The sequence below is a fragment of the Myodes glareolus genome, chromosome 10, assembly GCF_982192425.1.
Source record: "Myodes glareolus chromosome 10, mMyoGla1.1, whole genome shotgun sequence".
Lineage (NCBI taxonomy): Eukaryota > Metazoa > Chordata > Mammalia > Rodentia > Cricetidae > Myodes > Myodes glareolus.
Window position 1 is genome coordinate 18,455,632 of NC_142035.1, and position 17,931 is coordinate 18,473,562.

General features: G+C 39.4%; 1 protein-coding gene across 1 annotated transcript in view; it reads right to left on the reverse strand.

Moving 5' to 3' along the window:
* Nucleotides 1–282: 282 nt before the first annotated feature.
* The window catches only part of Top1 (DNA topoisomerase I), an 88,881-nt gene continuing 71,232 nt past the window's right edge, over nt 283–17,931 (reverse strand). The window contains exons 14-21 of the mRNA XM_087911049.1: nt 11,205–11,348; nt 9,957–10,142; nt 9,105–9,173; nt 8,436–8,550; nt 6,800–6,927; nt 3,943–4,037; nt 3,511–3,660; nt 283–1,609 (exon numbers count right to left, since the gene is read on the reverse strand). Coding sequence (XP_087767175.1) covers nt 1,507–1,609; nt 3,511–3,660; nt 3,943–4,037; nt 6,800–6,927; nt 8,436–8,550; nt 9,105–9,173; nt 9,957–10,142; nt 11,205–11,348 — 990 coding nt within the window. The 3' untranslated portion in view covers nt 283–1,506. The remainder of the gene's footprint in view (nt 1,610–3,510; nt 3,661–3,942; nt 4,038–6,799; nt 6,928–8,435; nt 8,551–9,104; nt 9,174–9,956; nt 10,143–11,204; nt 11,349–17,931) is intronic.

Consider the following 17,931-nt stretch of genomic DNA (forward strand, 5'->3'; position numbering starts at 1 on the left):
TCAATAGGCACTGCTCATTCTTAAAGGGCTCCTGCGATTCTTAAAGGTTGTATTGTACCTTCCCTTGCTTTCTAGGCCCGTCTTTACGGAGGGAGACTTTGATACTCTCATTCCACATCAGGACAGATGAACTTCCATGTCAAGCCCCCTGCCCATCTTCCCCTGGGAGAGACCTGCCTACCCTTGCTGACCTGAATGAACAGACCATGCACTGCACTAAATCCCAGCCCCCGAGCCTTCACTCTGGCCTGGGGCCTCATTCACAAAGAGGCAGACGCTAAGTTTCAGTTAAGTTGTAGGAGTTTATTTTAAATAACCTACAGTTGATTAAAAGGGAATTCATGATAAAAATAGAAGATACTTGAGGAAAGATGAGGGAATGGACTCTGCACACACACTAAACTAACAATGCCTCTAAAACTAATGATTATAGCAAAAAAATGTCTTCACATTAAAATTTTGCTTTTTATGTTTTTCCCCCATTTTTTACACAATTACAAAAGAAAAAAATAAAAGCCCTAAAATCTTGATTATTTTTACTTTTTGTTTTTTTGGGTTTTTTTGTTTTTGTTTTTGTTTTTCTTGGACCAAATGCTCATTTTCCTCTAAATTTATTGACCTGTGGAAGTTTTTAGACAAAAAAAAAAAACAACTCTCAAAGAATGGGGTTTACAAAAGAAAAAGATGGATCTCTTAAAGGGTACAAAGAATGCTCCAAACAAAAAAAGATGGGAAAATGGTTTCAGTCACTGATTATTTCATTATCCTTAGACTCACTCGCCCTTCATCCCTCCCCACCCCAAGCTACACGATCTTTAAGATCAAGAAGAAGGCTTAAATATTTTAAAATAATTAAAAAGAAATAAAAATTCACATTTAAAAAGGAACACTCAAGTCAGGAAATATTTTCCCATCATGCTTTTCTGTGAATAGGTGTCTGAACCAAAACACTGCCGATGTCACAACTGCTTCAAGTTTAATGAAAACTGATTCCCATGACGATAGAGTGACAACTCTAATAGGTGCGCTGGGTTTTTGATTTGTTCTACTTAATTTTAAATTCCTGAAATAGGGGAGAGAAGGGAGTTTAGGAATTTGTTTCTATTAAAATATAGAAGTTATTGCAAAACCCTAACTGTAAAAACGCACCAATATAATCAGACTGTGCATACAGTAGCTGAGAGAATCCAAACATTGCAGCAAAACTGAATTTGCCTGGCAGGATGCTGACAAATTCCCATTCACTTGCTCTCTTGAAAATAAAAATAAAATTCAAAACAAATCAAACAGCTAGAATTTTGATATCTGAAATATTTTTAAATAAGTTGTCCATAGGACAACTGGCTCAGCTCTCCCTTATAATATCTCCAGGTCTATCTTTTTGCAAAGATGTTGGTTTTTTAAGACTTGCAGCCTCCCCCTCAGGTGTGAGGGCAAGTGAGGCTCAGTTTATCCATCTTCCTCAAACCACACTGTCCCTTTTCATAGAACCCCTGGCAAGACTGGTCAAAACTCGTAGTCCTCATCCGTCATATCAATGGCCCAGGCAAACTTCTCCCTCTGTGTTTTGTTGTAAATCTTCTCAATTGGGACCCCCCACTTCTTACACCTGCAAAAAATAAACAAAGGTATAGATGAGAAAGGAAGTCTAGGGTTTTCTGGCACACCAAAAATATTCAAAGTACTTTATTTCATTACCCCATTTAATCTCAACAGAGATCTCTAAAGTAGGTGTTACTACAGATATACAAACCAAAAAGGTAGACTTTAAACAACAACCATGCAAAGAAGGTAAACAGCGGTGTCCTCTACTACTAGAAAGGGCAGATGGAATTTTAACACTAAGCAGTTTGGTTCAAAGCCCACACTTTTAAAACTGCCTCTTCTCAAGACTTAATACAGGCTCAGTGGGGATCCTGGTTGGTTTTGCTGTTGTTCAACTTGATGGGCTAGAGCTATCAGGAAAAAGAAACCTCAACTGAGAAAATGCCTTTATCAGAATGCTTGTAGGAAAATTTACAAGGCATTTTCTTGACTAAAATTTCATGTCAGAGGGTCCAACCCAAAAATCAGGCTGAGGAATAAGCCATGGAGCAAACTATTAAGCAGTATTCTTCTGTGGTGGTCTCAGCCACATTTCCTGCTTCCATGTACCTACCTGTCTTGAGTCCCCACAGTGATGGAATGTGACCGGAGAGTCATAAGCTGAAACAAACACCTTCCTCCCAAAGTTACTTATCACAGCAATAGAAACCCTAACTAGGATAGAAAGGGTAAGTCACTTGCTACCAAGCCTAAAGACCAAAGTATGATCCTCAGAACCCACATGATGGGGGAGTGAATCTACCCACCCCTGTCAAATTGTCCTCTGACCAAGTACACTGTGGTATGTGCACACACAAAAACTAATGAAAAAAGAAAATTAAGCCAAGCAACACAAGTACAAAGCTGGATCTCTGGCCTAGAAGTCAACACTCAAGCTTCAGAAATAATCCACTTGTTTGTTGAATGCTATTGTATGACTATTTGTGAAAAAATAAGGAGGGTGTATGTATCCATTCAAATTAGGGAATCTATGTGCCTTTATTGATTGAGCTCTCTACCTCTGTGTACGGTGTAGGTTACTTGGATCCATAGTCTCAATTCTTTGCCCTGCCTTTCCTCCCTTTTTCGGAGGTGGTTATTTATTTTTTGAGACAGAGTCTCTCTATATAATCCAGGCTGTCTTCAAACTTGCATAGATCATTCTGCTTTTGCCACCTGAGTGCTGGGTTATATGCATACACTACCAAGCCCAACTTACATTCTTCTTTCATGTGCAAAATTTCTGAGGGCACTGGACAGATGGCTCAGTGTTTAAAGTGCACATCCTGTTCTTGTAGAGGACCACAAGTTGGTTCACAAAACCAACATAGTAGTTAGTACTAAGTGCACTTGTTGCAGGCTGGGAGTGGTAGTGTACAGTCCAAACACTAAGCTGGGACAGGTGGATCTCCAAGTTCAAGGCCAACTTGGTCTACACAGAAAGTCCTACAAGTCAGGACTACTTTGTGAGACCTAATCTCATAAACAGATGGCTTTTTGGTCACTGCAAAGTTCTTTCTGTTAAAATATGGATGAACTGACCCTTCTGTTTTTCTTTCACAAAGGCCTAAGAGAGTTCATTCCTGTCATACCCACTTTCTCACAATAACAAAAGACTGGGAGATGTATGGTAAGGAAGAACACATGTGAAAACGGAAGGAACCATGGCATAAAGTGAAAGAAGGAGGATATGAGGTGTACTTCTCTGGCCTCTGAGGCATGGGGTCCTACACACACACAAACACATGCCCTTGGGCCCATCTAGGATAATCTGCTGTATCTGTAGACAAGGCTCAGCAACCAGAGCAGCAGGTTCTCCCAGAGGTGTGCAGCTTAGACATGGCATGAGGAAGCTGGCAATACTCTTGAGACCTGCCTTTCCTTCTTTAAGCAACAGCAAGAGCTCTGCACAGGCCTAATGCTTACCAAGCCACTGTGATTCTAGGGTCCAGATAATTGAGTTTGGAAGTTCCCAAGGCAATTTGTTTATTCTCTTCTCGATCTGTGGCTTGAACTTCCAACTTCATCAGCTGTTCTTCTAGTCTCTGTACAGCCTTCTTTTTTGATTCTACAACCCTGGAAGAATGGCATTCATTATATATTAAGACTGACCTCTGAATAAGAACAAGACTGTGTCCTCGCATGCCACTAAAGGAGAAAAAGCATGGAAAAGTTTCCCAAGAAATCCTTGGAAAAAACCAAAAAAGCTCAGTATAGTGATTTAGCATGGGAAGCTAAGAGGATTGTGAGATCAAAGATAACTATAATAAGGTAGGTGAGCTGGGACACCCAGGCCTCTATATTATGAGGCCAACTGTTCTTTCTTAGCCAGCCCTTGGTACAGTATCAGATACATACTTCTTGGTCTTTGCATCTTTCATGGCTTTGGCATCAGCCTTAGCACTTTTCAGGTCCCTTCGAGCATCCGCTAGCTGATCTTTCTTGGCATCAATCTAAGTAGAAAAAATAGCAGTAAAGTTAGGAATAAAATGAGCCAGAGAGGGAAAAGAAGGGCTCCATCTTAGAATGTAAAACCTGGGCATTGTCAGTGTTTTCAAGTATAAATACAAGGGTGGATTTATGAGGGCAAGGGATAGACAGTGACCACAGAAAACAACCCAGCCGTTGTCTGGGTTCTTCAGTGAACTTTAAACAATATGAAGTTCTATAAAGTAACCTGCAAATCTGGTTGCAATCTTTCAGGGAAACACGCAGCTTTAGGGAACAGGAGGGCCCAGATGACAGCGATTATCAAATAAATCCTGTGTCAGGCTTTAGTATTTCTTTGTTGTCAGTCTGTTAAGTCTCAAAAAACAGACAGGGTCTGACTATGTAGTCTTCGCCATCCTGGAACTCATTATGTAGACTAAACTGGCCTTGAACTCAGAGATTTGCCTGATTCTGACTCTCAAATTAGGAATGGCCTCGCCTTGGCTTTATGTTTTAGAAAGTAGAGATGTCTAAACTGAGAAGAAAATTAGTCACTCAATAAAAGAGATGTGAAAAGAATCCATTACAGATTTTTCCTCCACAAAGGTAATCTTATGGAATCCATATCTATAAAGAAAAGCCAGAACATTTTTCATTCGTTCTTGCTTGTTGGAATCCTTGAAAAGCTAAGTTCTGCTTTGGGTATTGCTTAGAAACAGCAGTAGGCAATACTAGGACACTAAAGATAAAGAGTTGTGGTGCTGGGTTCCAAAAAATCTTATTCCTGTGATTACCCTGATGACCTGTGAGGTCAAGAGAATATCCCAGAGTAATACATGTTGACTGACACACATTGGATTATTGTTGACTGAGCCTAAAATTTGTTAAACAAACACCCCACCTCCGCAAAAACAAAAACAACAACAAAAACCAAACCCATATAAAATGCAGCCTAAGATTAAAACAGTACACCATTGTGAGAGAATCATTAAATATGTTTTACTGTTAGTGGCTTCCTTCCAACTGTCATTGAACAGTTACTGGAACTGACTGTGCACACAAAAGCATAACAGCTACCACTAGTCAGATGCTTCTTAGGTTAGAAAAGCAGCAAACCACAGTCTTAATCATTTCTATGAATGCTAAACTGGCAAGCTATGTCAAATTCTCTAAGCATCAAAGACGCCATTGATTCACTAGGCAATGGAGCGTGTGTTTGCTTTGTGGGCACATAGGCAAAAGTTCCGAGGCTTGGAGGGCTTGTGTGTCAGACATTCTTAACTGTTCAAATGGGGTTCCAGAATAAGAGCAACAAATGATCCAAGAAGGGTCTCCTAAACTGGGTAAACAGCACCCCAGTACTCAAGCTTTAGTCTGAGCTTAGAATGCCAACCTAAGAAGTAAGCAGTATCAGAGGATCTCCGTTGAACACAGGGGAAAAGCAAAGGTAAATGCTAAGATGGCAGTTTGTGGGGTTCTTGTACATAGACTAGAGACCCTGTACATAGACTAGAGAGCTGTGATCTGTATTCACTCACTGTGGATGTGAAGATTCCCTTCAGGCCAGCTGCAGCAAAGCCTCTAGATTTTATCTTTAGAATTATATACATCATGCCTGGGTACTCATTTTATAAAAATCTTAATAGAGAAAAAACTTTCTGAAATGTGTGTTAAATTTTACTACAAAGCAGTTTCGTAAAACTGAGTTGTTCAAGTACAGAATTCCATAAACTTGGGAAGAAAAAATTGTATCTGTATTTCAGCTACTCTCTAGCTGACTTTTATTATTTCCTCTTTAAGGCAAGAACTCAAAGAAATATAACTTATCCTGTGACTATTAACAATAGATGTTGAATACTTTCCTATTATACATTACAGTTTATAGAACTCTTGAAATATCACTTTTATTTATTACTATCTTAGACTGTATAGAATTATTAGGACTACCTCAAGACCTTAAATGAAGATCTTAATTCCTGTGCCACAAACTGTGTTTTAATATAACTGGCTTCCATGTGCAGCTGTTTCATTATGAAGTATCTGCAAACTTTCACTTTGGGTGAGGGAGTTCAGATGCACAGTTAAGCAGTCAATAATAAGAGAGAGGAAGGAGAGCTGTATGACAGCGGAACAACATCAACCTGTTTTTATCAGTCTCTTCCTATAGGGCACAACCCTGACACAATCACATCTGAATTTAACAGATGTCAACATTTGTGCTAGGATTAGAGGGGAATCAAACACCATTGCTTGACCATCTTTTAAACTTGAAATAATCTGATAGAAAAGAGTTAACTTTCCCTTCTCCTGCTTATACTTTAGGGACTAAACCGAGGGTTTCATGTGAGGTAGACATGCATAGGAGACTCTATCACTGAGGTGTATCTTCCACCTTAGCTAGAGCATAAGACTTTATTTTTTGTGGTGCTAGAGATGGAGTCTAGTGCTCCATGCCCCATGTTAGACAAGCATTCTACCACAAAGCTGCACTCTAATTTCCATTTTTCTTAAGTATAACAGGGACAACAATTAGCAGTTCAGGGATGCAAAGTTAGCACTTCAAAATAGAAAATAATTAATACAGAACTGTGTCACCAGCACAAACATTTTAGGAAAACAAACTAACTAACAGATAGTATTGATACTATCCAATAATCTCCACTTGTTAGCTATAGAACAGATATTTCTTCAGAATGGAACCAAGCTAGTCTGCTGTTATCCCAGCCTACACAAGATCAGATTCCAGAAGCCTTTCATTTTTATATATATTTGGAACCCTCCATACCTTAGACTGCAAGTTCATCATTGACTTCTCAAAGGTCTTTGGTGGTGCCCTCTGGTGGTTACAAAGAATTGCAACAGCTCGATTGGCACGGTTATAAGACAGAATCTTTGCTGGTACATTCTCATCAGCTGTTAAAAAAAAAACAGTATCAGCCAATTTATATAGCAATAATATATAAATGAATTATCTTCTATGGACTTCATCCTTGTGATGTTTGTACTGACCTTCAACTTATCATAATCAAGTTTCTTTGAAGGTACAGGTCAAAATTTTCATCAAAAGCAGAAAATGTCTACATAAGCCTGAATGAGTTCCTATCACAAGAGGAATTTTAGACTTCTACTTTCTTTTTATAAGCTTACTAGATTTTGTGAGCAGGTCTTACAAATATGTAGTCCAGGTGGTCTCTAAACTACTGGGCTCTTGAGCAGCTACAACTACTGTACCCAACTTGTCTCTAATATTACAAGGAAATCTACATTTGTTTTTTTAAACCTCAGATATTTGGCCACAAACCCTTCTACTGCTTGTCTCATTTCCTGTCTCCCACTTACCATAGAAACGTAGCCTGAAGAACATGCTGTATTGGGTGAAAAGACTACAGAAAGATGAGATGAAGAAATTTTAAACTGTATATGTTAAAGCCATTATGACAGAGGCTGCAGAGATGGCTCTGTGACTAAATACACTTGTTGCAGAGGACCTGCAAGAACATGGTTTGGTTTCTAATACCCCTGTGTTGCCTCACAACCATCTGTAATGCTAGTTCTAGGGATCTGACTTCACTTTTTTTTTTAAAAAAAAAAAAAAGCCAATTTTTAAAAATCACACCCTAGGACTGGGGAGATGGCTCACTGATTAAGAGCACTGGCTGCTCTTCCAAAGGACCAAAAGCTCACATGGCAGCTCACAACAGTCCATAACTACAATTCCAGGGGATTCTGCATTCTCACACAGACATACATGCAGACAAAACACCAATGACCATAAAATAAATTAAAAAAACAAAATAAAAAAAAATCACACCCTAAAATATTGATCTTCAGTTATACCCTTTTCTGGCTTATCTGAGACTACTGGACACATTTATAGAAGACCGTAGAAATCCAGACCCCAGGAATGGTGGTGGCTCATGCCTACAGTTCCAACTGTGGGGAGGCTTTAGGCAGTAGGTTTACTATTTAAGGCTACTTTGGAGCACATAATGAGTTATGGCCTGGCTTCAGGTACAGTGTGAGAACTTGTCTTAAATGAAGAAGGGAAAAAAAGAAAGTACTAAGGTCCTAAGAGTAATTATTATGTACTATACTATTAAGAAAACAAAACAACAACAAAATAAAAACAAAAAAAATTTACTCTCATATTTTTCTGGAAACTATGACAACTTTACCCTCCCCAATTTAATAGCAAGGCTTAAAACCTTGTAAGCTTTTAAGTAACAGAGAAAACACAAAAATTCTTAGAGCAAAGTTCTTGTATCATTCTATGAGGTTAATCTAGAATTTGGGGTAGAAGTGGGAAGAAAGGCACTGGTTTTGTTTAGATAGCTAAGCCTCTTCTAGAGGTCAGAGGGGAAGAGTGAAGCTCAAGAAGGACACTGGTACCATCCGAGGGGCAGCCCAACAGAACTACTTACGGGCTGTGAGCTCTTTAAGCTGCTGTTGTAGCGTGATGGACGCATTGTATGTACGGAACACTTTAGCGGTCAAACCTTCCATGAGATCCTGAAGGTGCTTATTTAGAATGCCAGTCTGCAGAAGACAAAGCAACACAGAGGATACTGAAATTGGGGTAAAAGCCAAAATACACTTTTCCTTGCAGTAAGCACTAGGAGTCATTGTAACATGCTGTCATCATCCTGATAAGTTACTGCCCTGTCCTTTAAGAAGGCAGTTAGCCAAAGAAGGAAAAACAATTTCAGAATACAAGATTGCATGACACCTTCCTACAAAGTACGTCAATCTTGAGCAGTTCAAAACAACAAATTTGTTCTTTTCTATAAAAGTCTTTCCCAGTACAGAAGTCAAGTGACAATCTTAGTTCTCTAGTACAGGTAGTTGGTCATCTCATGAAAGAATGCAAGAAAGAGGGAAAAATACAGTAGGTCTCAACTCCCTCTGCCTGAAGGCTCTGGTAGTAATGTAAAGCAGAGGGTGCCTGCTCCTGGTTACAGATGCATTGTGTGCTCCCAGGGAGAAAGGGCATATAGAATGTCACTGACAAGCTAGCCTGAATGGATAGCCCAAGCATCCTTTGACAAAGGATGCAACTCTTGTCTTCAGGAGCATGAGACTGGTCTACTTACATTAAGTCGATCAAAAAGATCATCCTCGGGCTGCTTGTTCTCCATAAATAGTTGTAAGTTCTTAAAAACCTAAAAGAAATCAGTCCCATTATTATTCTTCTTAAAATCTTCAGAAATAACTTTAAAGTCACAAAAACTTGCAAAACAGAAAAAGGCAGTGACCACCCATATATATACTATACTGAAATTCTCGCTTTGTATGTGTAAATTTACATAATTATCTAAGTATCTGTTCTGCGTCATTTGTGGGTATTATAGCACTTTAGCTCTAAACATCCCAGTGTCCACTTCCTAAAAACAGAAACTCTCCCTTAGAGTCAAACTATATGCTTCCCACAGTTGCATGACTTAGCCGATATGCACTGTTATCTAGTAGACCAGAGTAATAAGTGCATGTATGCCTATCTCATGGGTCTATGGAACTGCAGCATGATCTACCGTGATAGGCTCAGAGAACGGAAAACTGAAAAACTATCAGTTGGGAATTGGCCTGGGGCTAAGCAAAGGCACAAAGTGTCAACTGTGGGCATGACTAGATGATGCTGATGTGCTTAAATTGCTAAAGTGGTTGGGTCCAATTTATGCTGAGTTTGCTGTAAGGGCTAACTCTCTGCAGACTGTTACAAACTGCTTCCAGTGATGGCTGCACATTCCTAGCACAGCAGCAGAGGTTGCGGGATGGGGCTAAAATGAGGCACAGAACACACCAAGCAAAACAGTATCTTTCTTTGAGAATATTTTCGCTAGAGCCCAGCAAAATGTAGAGCATAGAAAAAGCACTCAATAAATATTTGTTGAATGAACAAATAAGTAAAAAAAGCAAGCCAGAGAGCACAGGCCACACGAACTTACTCTTTTCTCAACTGGGACTTTGTTATAGTATCTGATTGAGTCCTTCCCAGGAAAGTCAAATTCCACCACATATTCCTGACCATCCAATTCTGGGTGTAGATTGATGTGTTCCACTCTAAGTGAACAGCAACCCACAGTGTCTGCTGTTTCTCCTTCCTCCTTCTCATTGCCTGCTCTCAGAGCAAGCTGCGCAGGAAAGAGGGTTGGGGTTGTTAAGAAAGAGATAAGCATCAGTGAAGAGACATGGACCGTATATGATCTCTAGGAAACACTAAACCAGAACCCTCAATTCTTCTGTGGATGAAGCATTAGGTCTGCACAGCCTGGAAACTCAGATTCTACAATGTTGTGACTCATATCAAAGACAAAGGGATACTCAAAGACTAAGTTTCTCTACTGTATCCTTAGAATGGAGATAGAGAGAAAAAAAATTTAACAAGGCAACAAATGAGAACATTTTTTCCACTGGGCACATTAAAACTGTTATCAATTTTGTGGGAATTCAGAATTTGGGCTAAAACATAAGCAGTGCAAAATGAAAACAAAAAACTAGAGTACTAAGAAACTGAACTCTATAGTACTATCTTTGAAAATATATTTGTAGGCTGGAGAGATGGCTCAGAGGTTAAGAGCACTGCCTGCTCTTCCAACGGTCCTGAGTTCAATTCCCAGCAACCACATGGTGGCTCACAATCATCTGTAATGAGGTCTGATGCCCTCTTCTGGACTGCAGGCATACACAGACAGAATATTGTATACACAATAAATAAATATTTAAAAAATGTATATATTTGTAATAAATCACACTTTGTTTAACCAATTTTATAAGTTTTAATCATCTTTTTGTAAAAGAATAAAATGGAGAAGAAATATCAGAATTCAGGTCTAGTAGTTAAGCAATGGTTTGTGCAATTTCTGAACTGATTGCATAGAAATAAATATGTGTGTTGGACTTTGACATAAGTACTTTTGCATTGTAGGTTAGGGTACTAAAAAAAGTTTTAAAGTATCACAGTTATCCTCACCGCCCCCTAAAAGAAAAATTTAATTTATGTAGAACCTTTTGTTACTCAACAGCAAACGTACTGTGGATGCCTCTTTGTAGCCACATCTACTTTTCCTACTAGGACAGACTTGGTGATAAGTCACATAACAGATAAAATACTCCCGACCCTATACTTACAGAGCTGATACTCCCTATACCTGTAAACAGAACTGCCCAATGCGGATAAAGGAACCTGCTCCCACCTTATCAATGAAGTACAGTGCTACAGCTCTCTGACGGACTTTCATCTCTTTGGACTTCCAGTCTTCCCGATACTGATTTCGGATCTTGTCCACACATTTCTTCAGCCGCCGAGCAGTCTCGTATTTCTGCCAGTCTTTCTCACCCTGTAGAGACCACATTCCCAAAGGTGGATTATTTATAGAGCGTAGAATAACATATTGAATATTCAGAGCTCTGAATATAAGAGTATAGCCAGAGCTTAAGCAATGTTGAAAAGCACAGAACTGAAGAGAAAGTCTGGAGCATTTATTTAACCTGTTATACTTCCACTAAGCACAACTGACCCGTGTATAATTGCTAAAAAAAAGTTTCCAAGTCTATAAAATGTTCACACTCTTGGTAGAAGCCCACAAGCCATGCCCCCAAACTGACTTTATAAAAAAATAAAAATTTCATTTATTATGTACATAGTGGTCTGTCTACATGTATGCCTGCAGGCCAGAAGAGGGCATCAGATCTTGTGAGCCACCATGTGGTTGTTGGGAACTGACTCAGGACCTCTGAAAGAGCAGCCAGTGCTCTTAATTACTGAGCCATCTCTCTAGCCCCCCAAACTGACTTCTGTCAACATAAAGAACAGACACACGGGGCTGGAGAGATGGCTCAGTGGTTAAGAGCATTGCCTGTTCTTCCAAAGGTCCTGAGTTCAATTCCCAGCAACCACATGGTGGCTCACAACCACCTGTAATGAGGTCTGGTGCCCTCTTCTGGCCTTCAGGCATACACACAGACAGAATATCGCATAATAAAGAAGGAAAGGAAGGAAGGAAGGAAGGAAGGAAGGAAGGAAGGAAGGAAGGAAGGAAGGAAGGAAGGAAAGAAGGAAGGACGGACGAATCCCAGTCCCTCACAAGCACCACAGCCTTGCTCCCGAATCTCAGATCCAATACCAGTTTTCTGCTAGCACTGACTTCTAATAAATTTAAGACAGCCATTGAGTTTCATGGAGCTATCAAAAAACAAAACCTAAGACTACATGTAATTAGCAAGGAACACAATGACTTCCATGATTGAACAGTTATAGATTCTAACTTCTATATTTAAAAGTAGGGTCTAGTGAGACTGAGAAAAACAATGTTTCTGAGGACACCTTCCTTCCTCCTTTGGAGCTTAAAGCATAAAGCTTGAGGTCTGATCCCAAAGCCCATGAAATGTTATAAAAATGTTACACATGCCTGATATTGGAAACCTAATCAAGAACCTGTGGCTGGGGAGCTCATATGTCTGAAGGGTGAAGGTACTACTATGATTTTGCTAAAAAGATATGGAGGTAAAAAGCTGTCTTCTAAATACATTTCTATGCCCATAGACTAGTGCAACTCTTGGTCCTCATCAGCAAAACTTGTGCAAGATATGGATGTGGTTAATACCAAGGCTGCAAATGATCTTAAGTACAGAGAACCACTGACTGTGGAATGCTCAGCCATGAATGGGATCTCTATACCACACACTCTGACCTCAAGGTTCAGGAAGCATTGGAAAAAGTGATGGAAAGACTATTTGAGGCACAGGTTAGGGAGGACTGGGCCCAAAGTGTCTTCTGGACATGGTAGTACCATTCTGTAAGAACTCACAACAACTGTGGTTGCCTGCACAGGATAAAGCCAGTCAGCATTCCTGTATGAAGTGGGGAGGGAAGTGTACACAAGCCCCAACTTGTAGCTGAGGAGTTTCTGACATTTGGTGACTGTTGGTATTGTGCTTAGTTTTCTTTAGAGGTGTGGTACCTGGTAGCTTTCCCATGCCCCAGTGGAAGGCCACACTCGTGTATATGTGGGCACCACTAATTCCAACTGAGTGGGTTACTAAAAAGAATTGCCATGAATTTCAGAGGAAGGTGTGTGTGTGTGTGTGTAACATGGAATAGTTGGAGGAAGGAAGTTGGGAGTGATCCAAATAAACTATGCATGCATGAAATTCTTAAATAATAACTATCATTAAAAGATTTAAAAAATTGTCATTACACAACAGATTTCTGCTACCATCCTGAGTGAAAACAGACCCACAAGCAAGGCCTAATAATGTCAAAATGAGAAAGATTAGGAAAATTCCATATAGGCAAAGAGTTTGACATTAACACAGGAAAAAAAAAAACAGGTTCTGAAGAATACAAGAATCTGGGGATGGAGAGATGGCTTAGAAGTTGAGACAGACTTGGGTTCAAAACCCATATAAAAGTGGCCTGTGACTCCAGCTTCAGAGGGATCTGATGCTTCCCACCTTTGTGGGTAATTAAATGCACATGCCCTCACACAGACATGGGTAAAATAAACATATGGAATTAAAAAATAAGAAATAACCCAAGAATCTCTAATCTTGATTCTTTGATCCTAAAACAAAGGACGAAGGTGGGAGTGATTTCTTCTTGGTTTCCACATGAAACAAAAGAACCTGATCCATAGGACCTCGTGAAATCCTTGAGACATAAGAACAGTGGTCAAGGTAACCAGTCTCTGAGCACAGAGGCATGGGGGTACAGGGAACAAAAAGGCATACTTCCAGATCTCAAGAAAGCAACGCTTATTTGGATGTGCTAAAGAGTCATTAATATTTCATCACAATTGTGTGTGTGCCATTTGTATGTGCTGTTCGGATTTAAAACAAGAAGTTCAATAACTAATAGTTGTCTCATTTCCTGGGGCGCTGAAAATTTTTCACTTGATGTTTAAGAGAGTGAATTACGAAGAGTACAATACAAGCTGTCCTCCTGAATAGGGCAATGATGTATCTCCACCACAATGTTATATAAACCGCCACCAACAAGACACCTGAAAAGGCTTCCCAAAATACAGTATCTAACCAGGAGTGGAGACTTCCTCACCACTCCAACTCACATAGGCATCAGCCTATCTCAGTGACTGCTCTGAGAAAGTCAAATAAATAATTTATATAAGACACCTCCACAGCAGCTTTCCCGGATGGGGAACAGGGGCAGAAGGTATCCTGCAAAGGGCTAACAAGAAAGGGCAGGCCTCCAAGTATGCTTGTTCTGATTGGTTTCAGTGCTGCTGAAAAGTCTATAAAATGATTATAGACTTAAAATCTTTTTGGACTGCTTGTAGAAAATATTCACCTAGGTCTTAAAAGGAGAGTCACACAAAAACCATTGTGAAAGGTCATCTCCTGACATTGGCACACACGTGCTCCTTTCAAACCCTGCTACTACATCTGTACATTACTGATGTGGAATAGAAAAGCAGTTTGGTAAAACAAGATAGATAATGTAGGAGCCTTGACTCCCTCTCCTCTTTCCCTAGTTGGCAACCTCTCCATAATGGAGAGAAAACTAGTTAGTGTCAGTTATAAACCAGTGATCACCATACTTCCTCTTATAAATGTAGATACTTATCCACTCAGTAAAACAAGCAGATGAGTCAAGGCTGCAGAGCAGGAAGTGTGTTGAATTTGTCTTTGAGCCCTTCTTAGGAATCTGTATTGAGAAAGATGCCATTTGCCACTACACTTTGAAAATGTAAAACAAACTCAGAATGTTTACTCAGACGCTTGTTTCTGAGATAGGGTCTCTCACTGACCTGGAACTCACCACTTAGGCCAGATTGTTGGACAATCCAGACCCAGGAATCCTGGCTCTACCTCCCCAGAGCTGGGTTTACAAGCATTACCATGCCCAACTTTATTATTATTATTACTATTATTATTATGAATTGCTACATCTGTATTTTTAAAAATGTCATACATGTATATAATGAAATATGACCTTATCTATCTCTCATTTTTCCTCAAGTCCTTCATACCCACCAACTTCAAGTTTTTGGTTTTAAGATAACTCAGTAAATACAGTTAGTGCCACCCAGAGATTCATATGTGCACTGGCATGGTAGCATCCACTGTACCATGTGTAATCTAACAGAATTTAAAAGGAAAAACAACAACAACAAAACCAAGACCTTCCAAATACTAGGATTAAAAGTTTGTGCCACAATGTCCAGCATAGCAGAATACTTTTTGTAATTAAGAGACTGAATATATTGAATATGGTACCATGACAGCATCAGATGTTAGGGTCAAGAATTTATTATATATCTATTCTTACATAGTTTTGTTCCTACTGTTCAGGCCTTTATCTGGACTTCATGGCCACGAGGCATAAAACACAGTGCACATACATTTATGCAGGCAAAACACTCATATACATAAAATAAAAATAAATTAAAACAATAACCCCCCAAAACTCCTAAAGTGTGAACCTTTATTTAAGAGAAGAAAAAAAATAAGAAAAGAATGCTTCTCTGGGTGGCAACACAAAATTAAAAACTATTCAAGGTATTATCAAACCCCAACCTCTGAAGACAATGCTGTTTTGTTAAAGGGAAGACAGCCTAAGACAGGACTGAGAACAAATTCAAGAAATCAGAGGCAGCCGGGCAGTGGTGGTGCACGCCTTTATTCCCAGCACTCGGGAGGCAGAGGCAGGCAGATCTCTGTGAATTCGAGACCAGCCTGGGATACAAGAGCTAGTTCCAGGACAGGCTCCAAAACTACAGAGAAACCCTATCTCGAAAACCCAAAACTCAAACCAAAAAAAAAAAAAAAAAAGAAAAGAAGCCAGAGTCACTACCTCACCCCTGGGCCAACAACATCACCTCTTTCCACACCTGTAATGACTTTTTTTGGGAATCTCATCCCAGTTGACTCAAGGGTATCTTGGGTACATGCATCTAGACAGGGACAATCTCTGGGTGATTCTCAAGTTTATTATCTTAGCCACTGTCTAAGAAACCTGGAAAAATACTTGCTATGCAGTTATCCGGTTATTGTCTGGGTAAAACTGGCTGGCTTTCCGTTCTAATTAAGGTGGTGCTCTAGCTCACCTTACAAGGAACTCACTCTTGTGAGAATGACAATCCATTACAATCTTTACCTATAAGAGAACACAACAACCATATATGTGAAATCTATTCCCCTTTCTCCACTCCCATTGCCATTATCTGCCTTGGTCTCTACAGTTTCTTGCCTGAAGAACAACAGTTGTCTAGTGGCCTAATTTCCTGTTTGTGTGAAATCTAGGCTTCACCAAGTAGTCAAAACTATCAATTATGCCACAAGTCAAGCCTATTTTTCTCTTTAAAATCTGAGCTCTTCTTTCTCATGGCAGAGATTTCAGAAGGTCTCATTTTCTCTCTGGAATGCTAATTCCTTTTGTTTCTCTTTCCACAGCCAAAATTCTTATTCATCTCATAAATCAAATCTTAAATATTATCTTTTTGGAAGGCTTAACTTGAAACTGAGATGAAATCAAGCCCAGAGGTATACACTTTAATGGTATTCCTACTCTGCTCAGCAGCATTTATCACAGCTTACATTTATTGCTGTGATTACATGTCATTCCTACTAATCTTGCTAAAGTTGGGAACCTGTTTAAGATACCCTTCCACTCAAAGTCCTTAAGTGGTTCTTTTCCTGGAACAGAACACAGTCTTTTCTTTGGCGTGTTATTTAAGAATGGCCACAATTTAACTGCAGGATGTCATGGGAGAGCATGAGATTAGAGATCTAAATTACTTTCTAAGAAAAATGACATAGTTACCAGCTATCAGATCGAGGACATATTTTTTTTTTTAAAATTCTCACAGACTAAATTTATTCACCTACAAAGTGGACCCTGTTACGGTTATTAAATATCAACTTACATGAAAAAGCCTTTCAACACTAAAATAATATTCACCATGGATTGACAACTTTTTGCCTGTGGTGATACACATAGAATTTACTATTAGTGTGACATTTAGTATATTCACAGTGTTATGGATCCACCACTACTTAGTAGTTGTAGTGTAGGTAGTACATACACATTGTGGTGTGTGATATATGCACATGTGCATGTAGGCACAAATCCCTGTGCAAGCATAAAGAGACCCTCCACCTTATTTTTAAAAGATTTATTTATTTATTTTTTAGATGTGCTATGGGTATTTTGCCTGTGTACCGCATACATGTATACTACCTATAAAGGCTGAAAGAAGGCATCAGATGCCCTGGAACTGAACTGGTTGTGAGTTGCCATGTGGGTGCTGGGAATTTAACTCCAGTCATCTGGAAAAACACCCAATGCTCTTAGCCACTGAGATATCTCTTTAGCCCCTCCACCTGATTAAGACAGGATCTCTTACCGAACCTGAAACTTACAATCTCAGTTAAGCTGGCTGATGAGTGGGTTCCTATCACCAGCATGTATCTATACCCAACACTGGAAATACAGATATGCATGGCTTTTCACAGCTTTATGTGGGTGCTGGAGACATGAACTCAGGTCAGGTCTTACTCACTGTGACATTTCCCCCAACCATATTTGACAGTTTCTAATTAAAATATTCCCTATGTACCCTCTTTTGTCCATAGGCACCCTAATCTGTTTATAAGACCTCTTTAAACACCTAAATTCAATCTGACTTCCTCTAAAAATAAAGTATTAATGATGTTAAGAAAAATTACTAGGGGCTTGAGAGATGGCTCAGCAGATAAAAGCACTGGCTGTTCTTTCTTCCAGAGGACCCCAATTCATTGCCAAGCACCCACATGGCAGCTCATAACTGCCTGTAACTTCAGTTTCAGGTGATCTACACCTTCACACAGACATATATGCACACAAATGAGTGCATATTAAATAAAAATAAACTATAAATTTAATTAAAAAATAAACTATTAGTAACAGTTACCTTTCTTCTC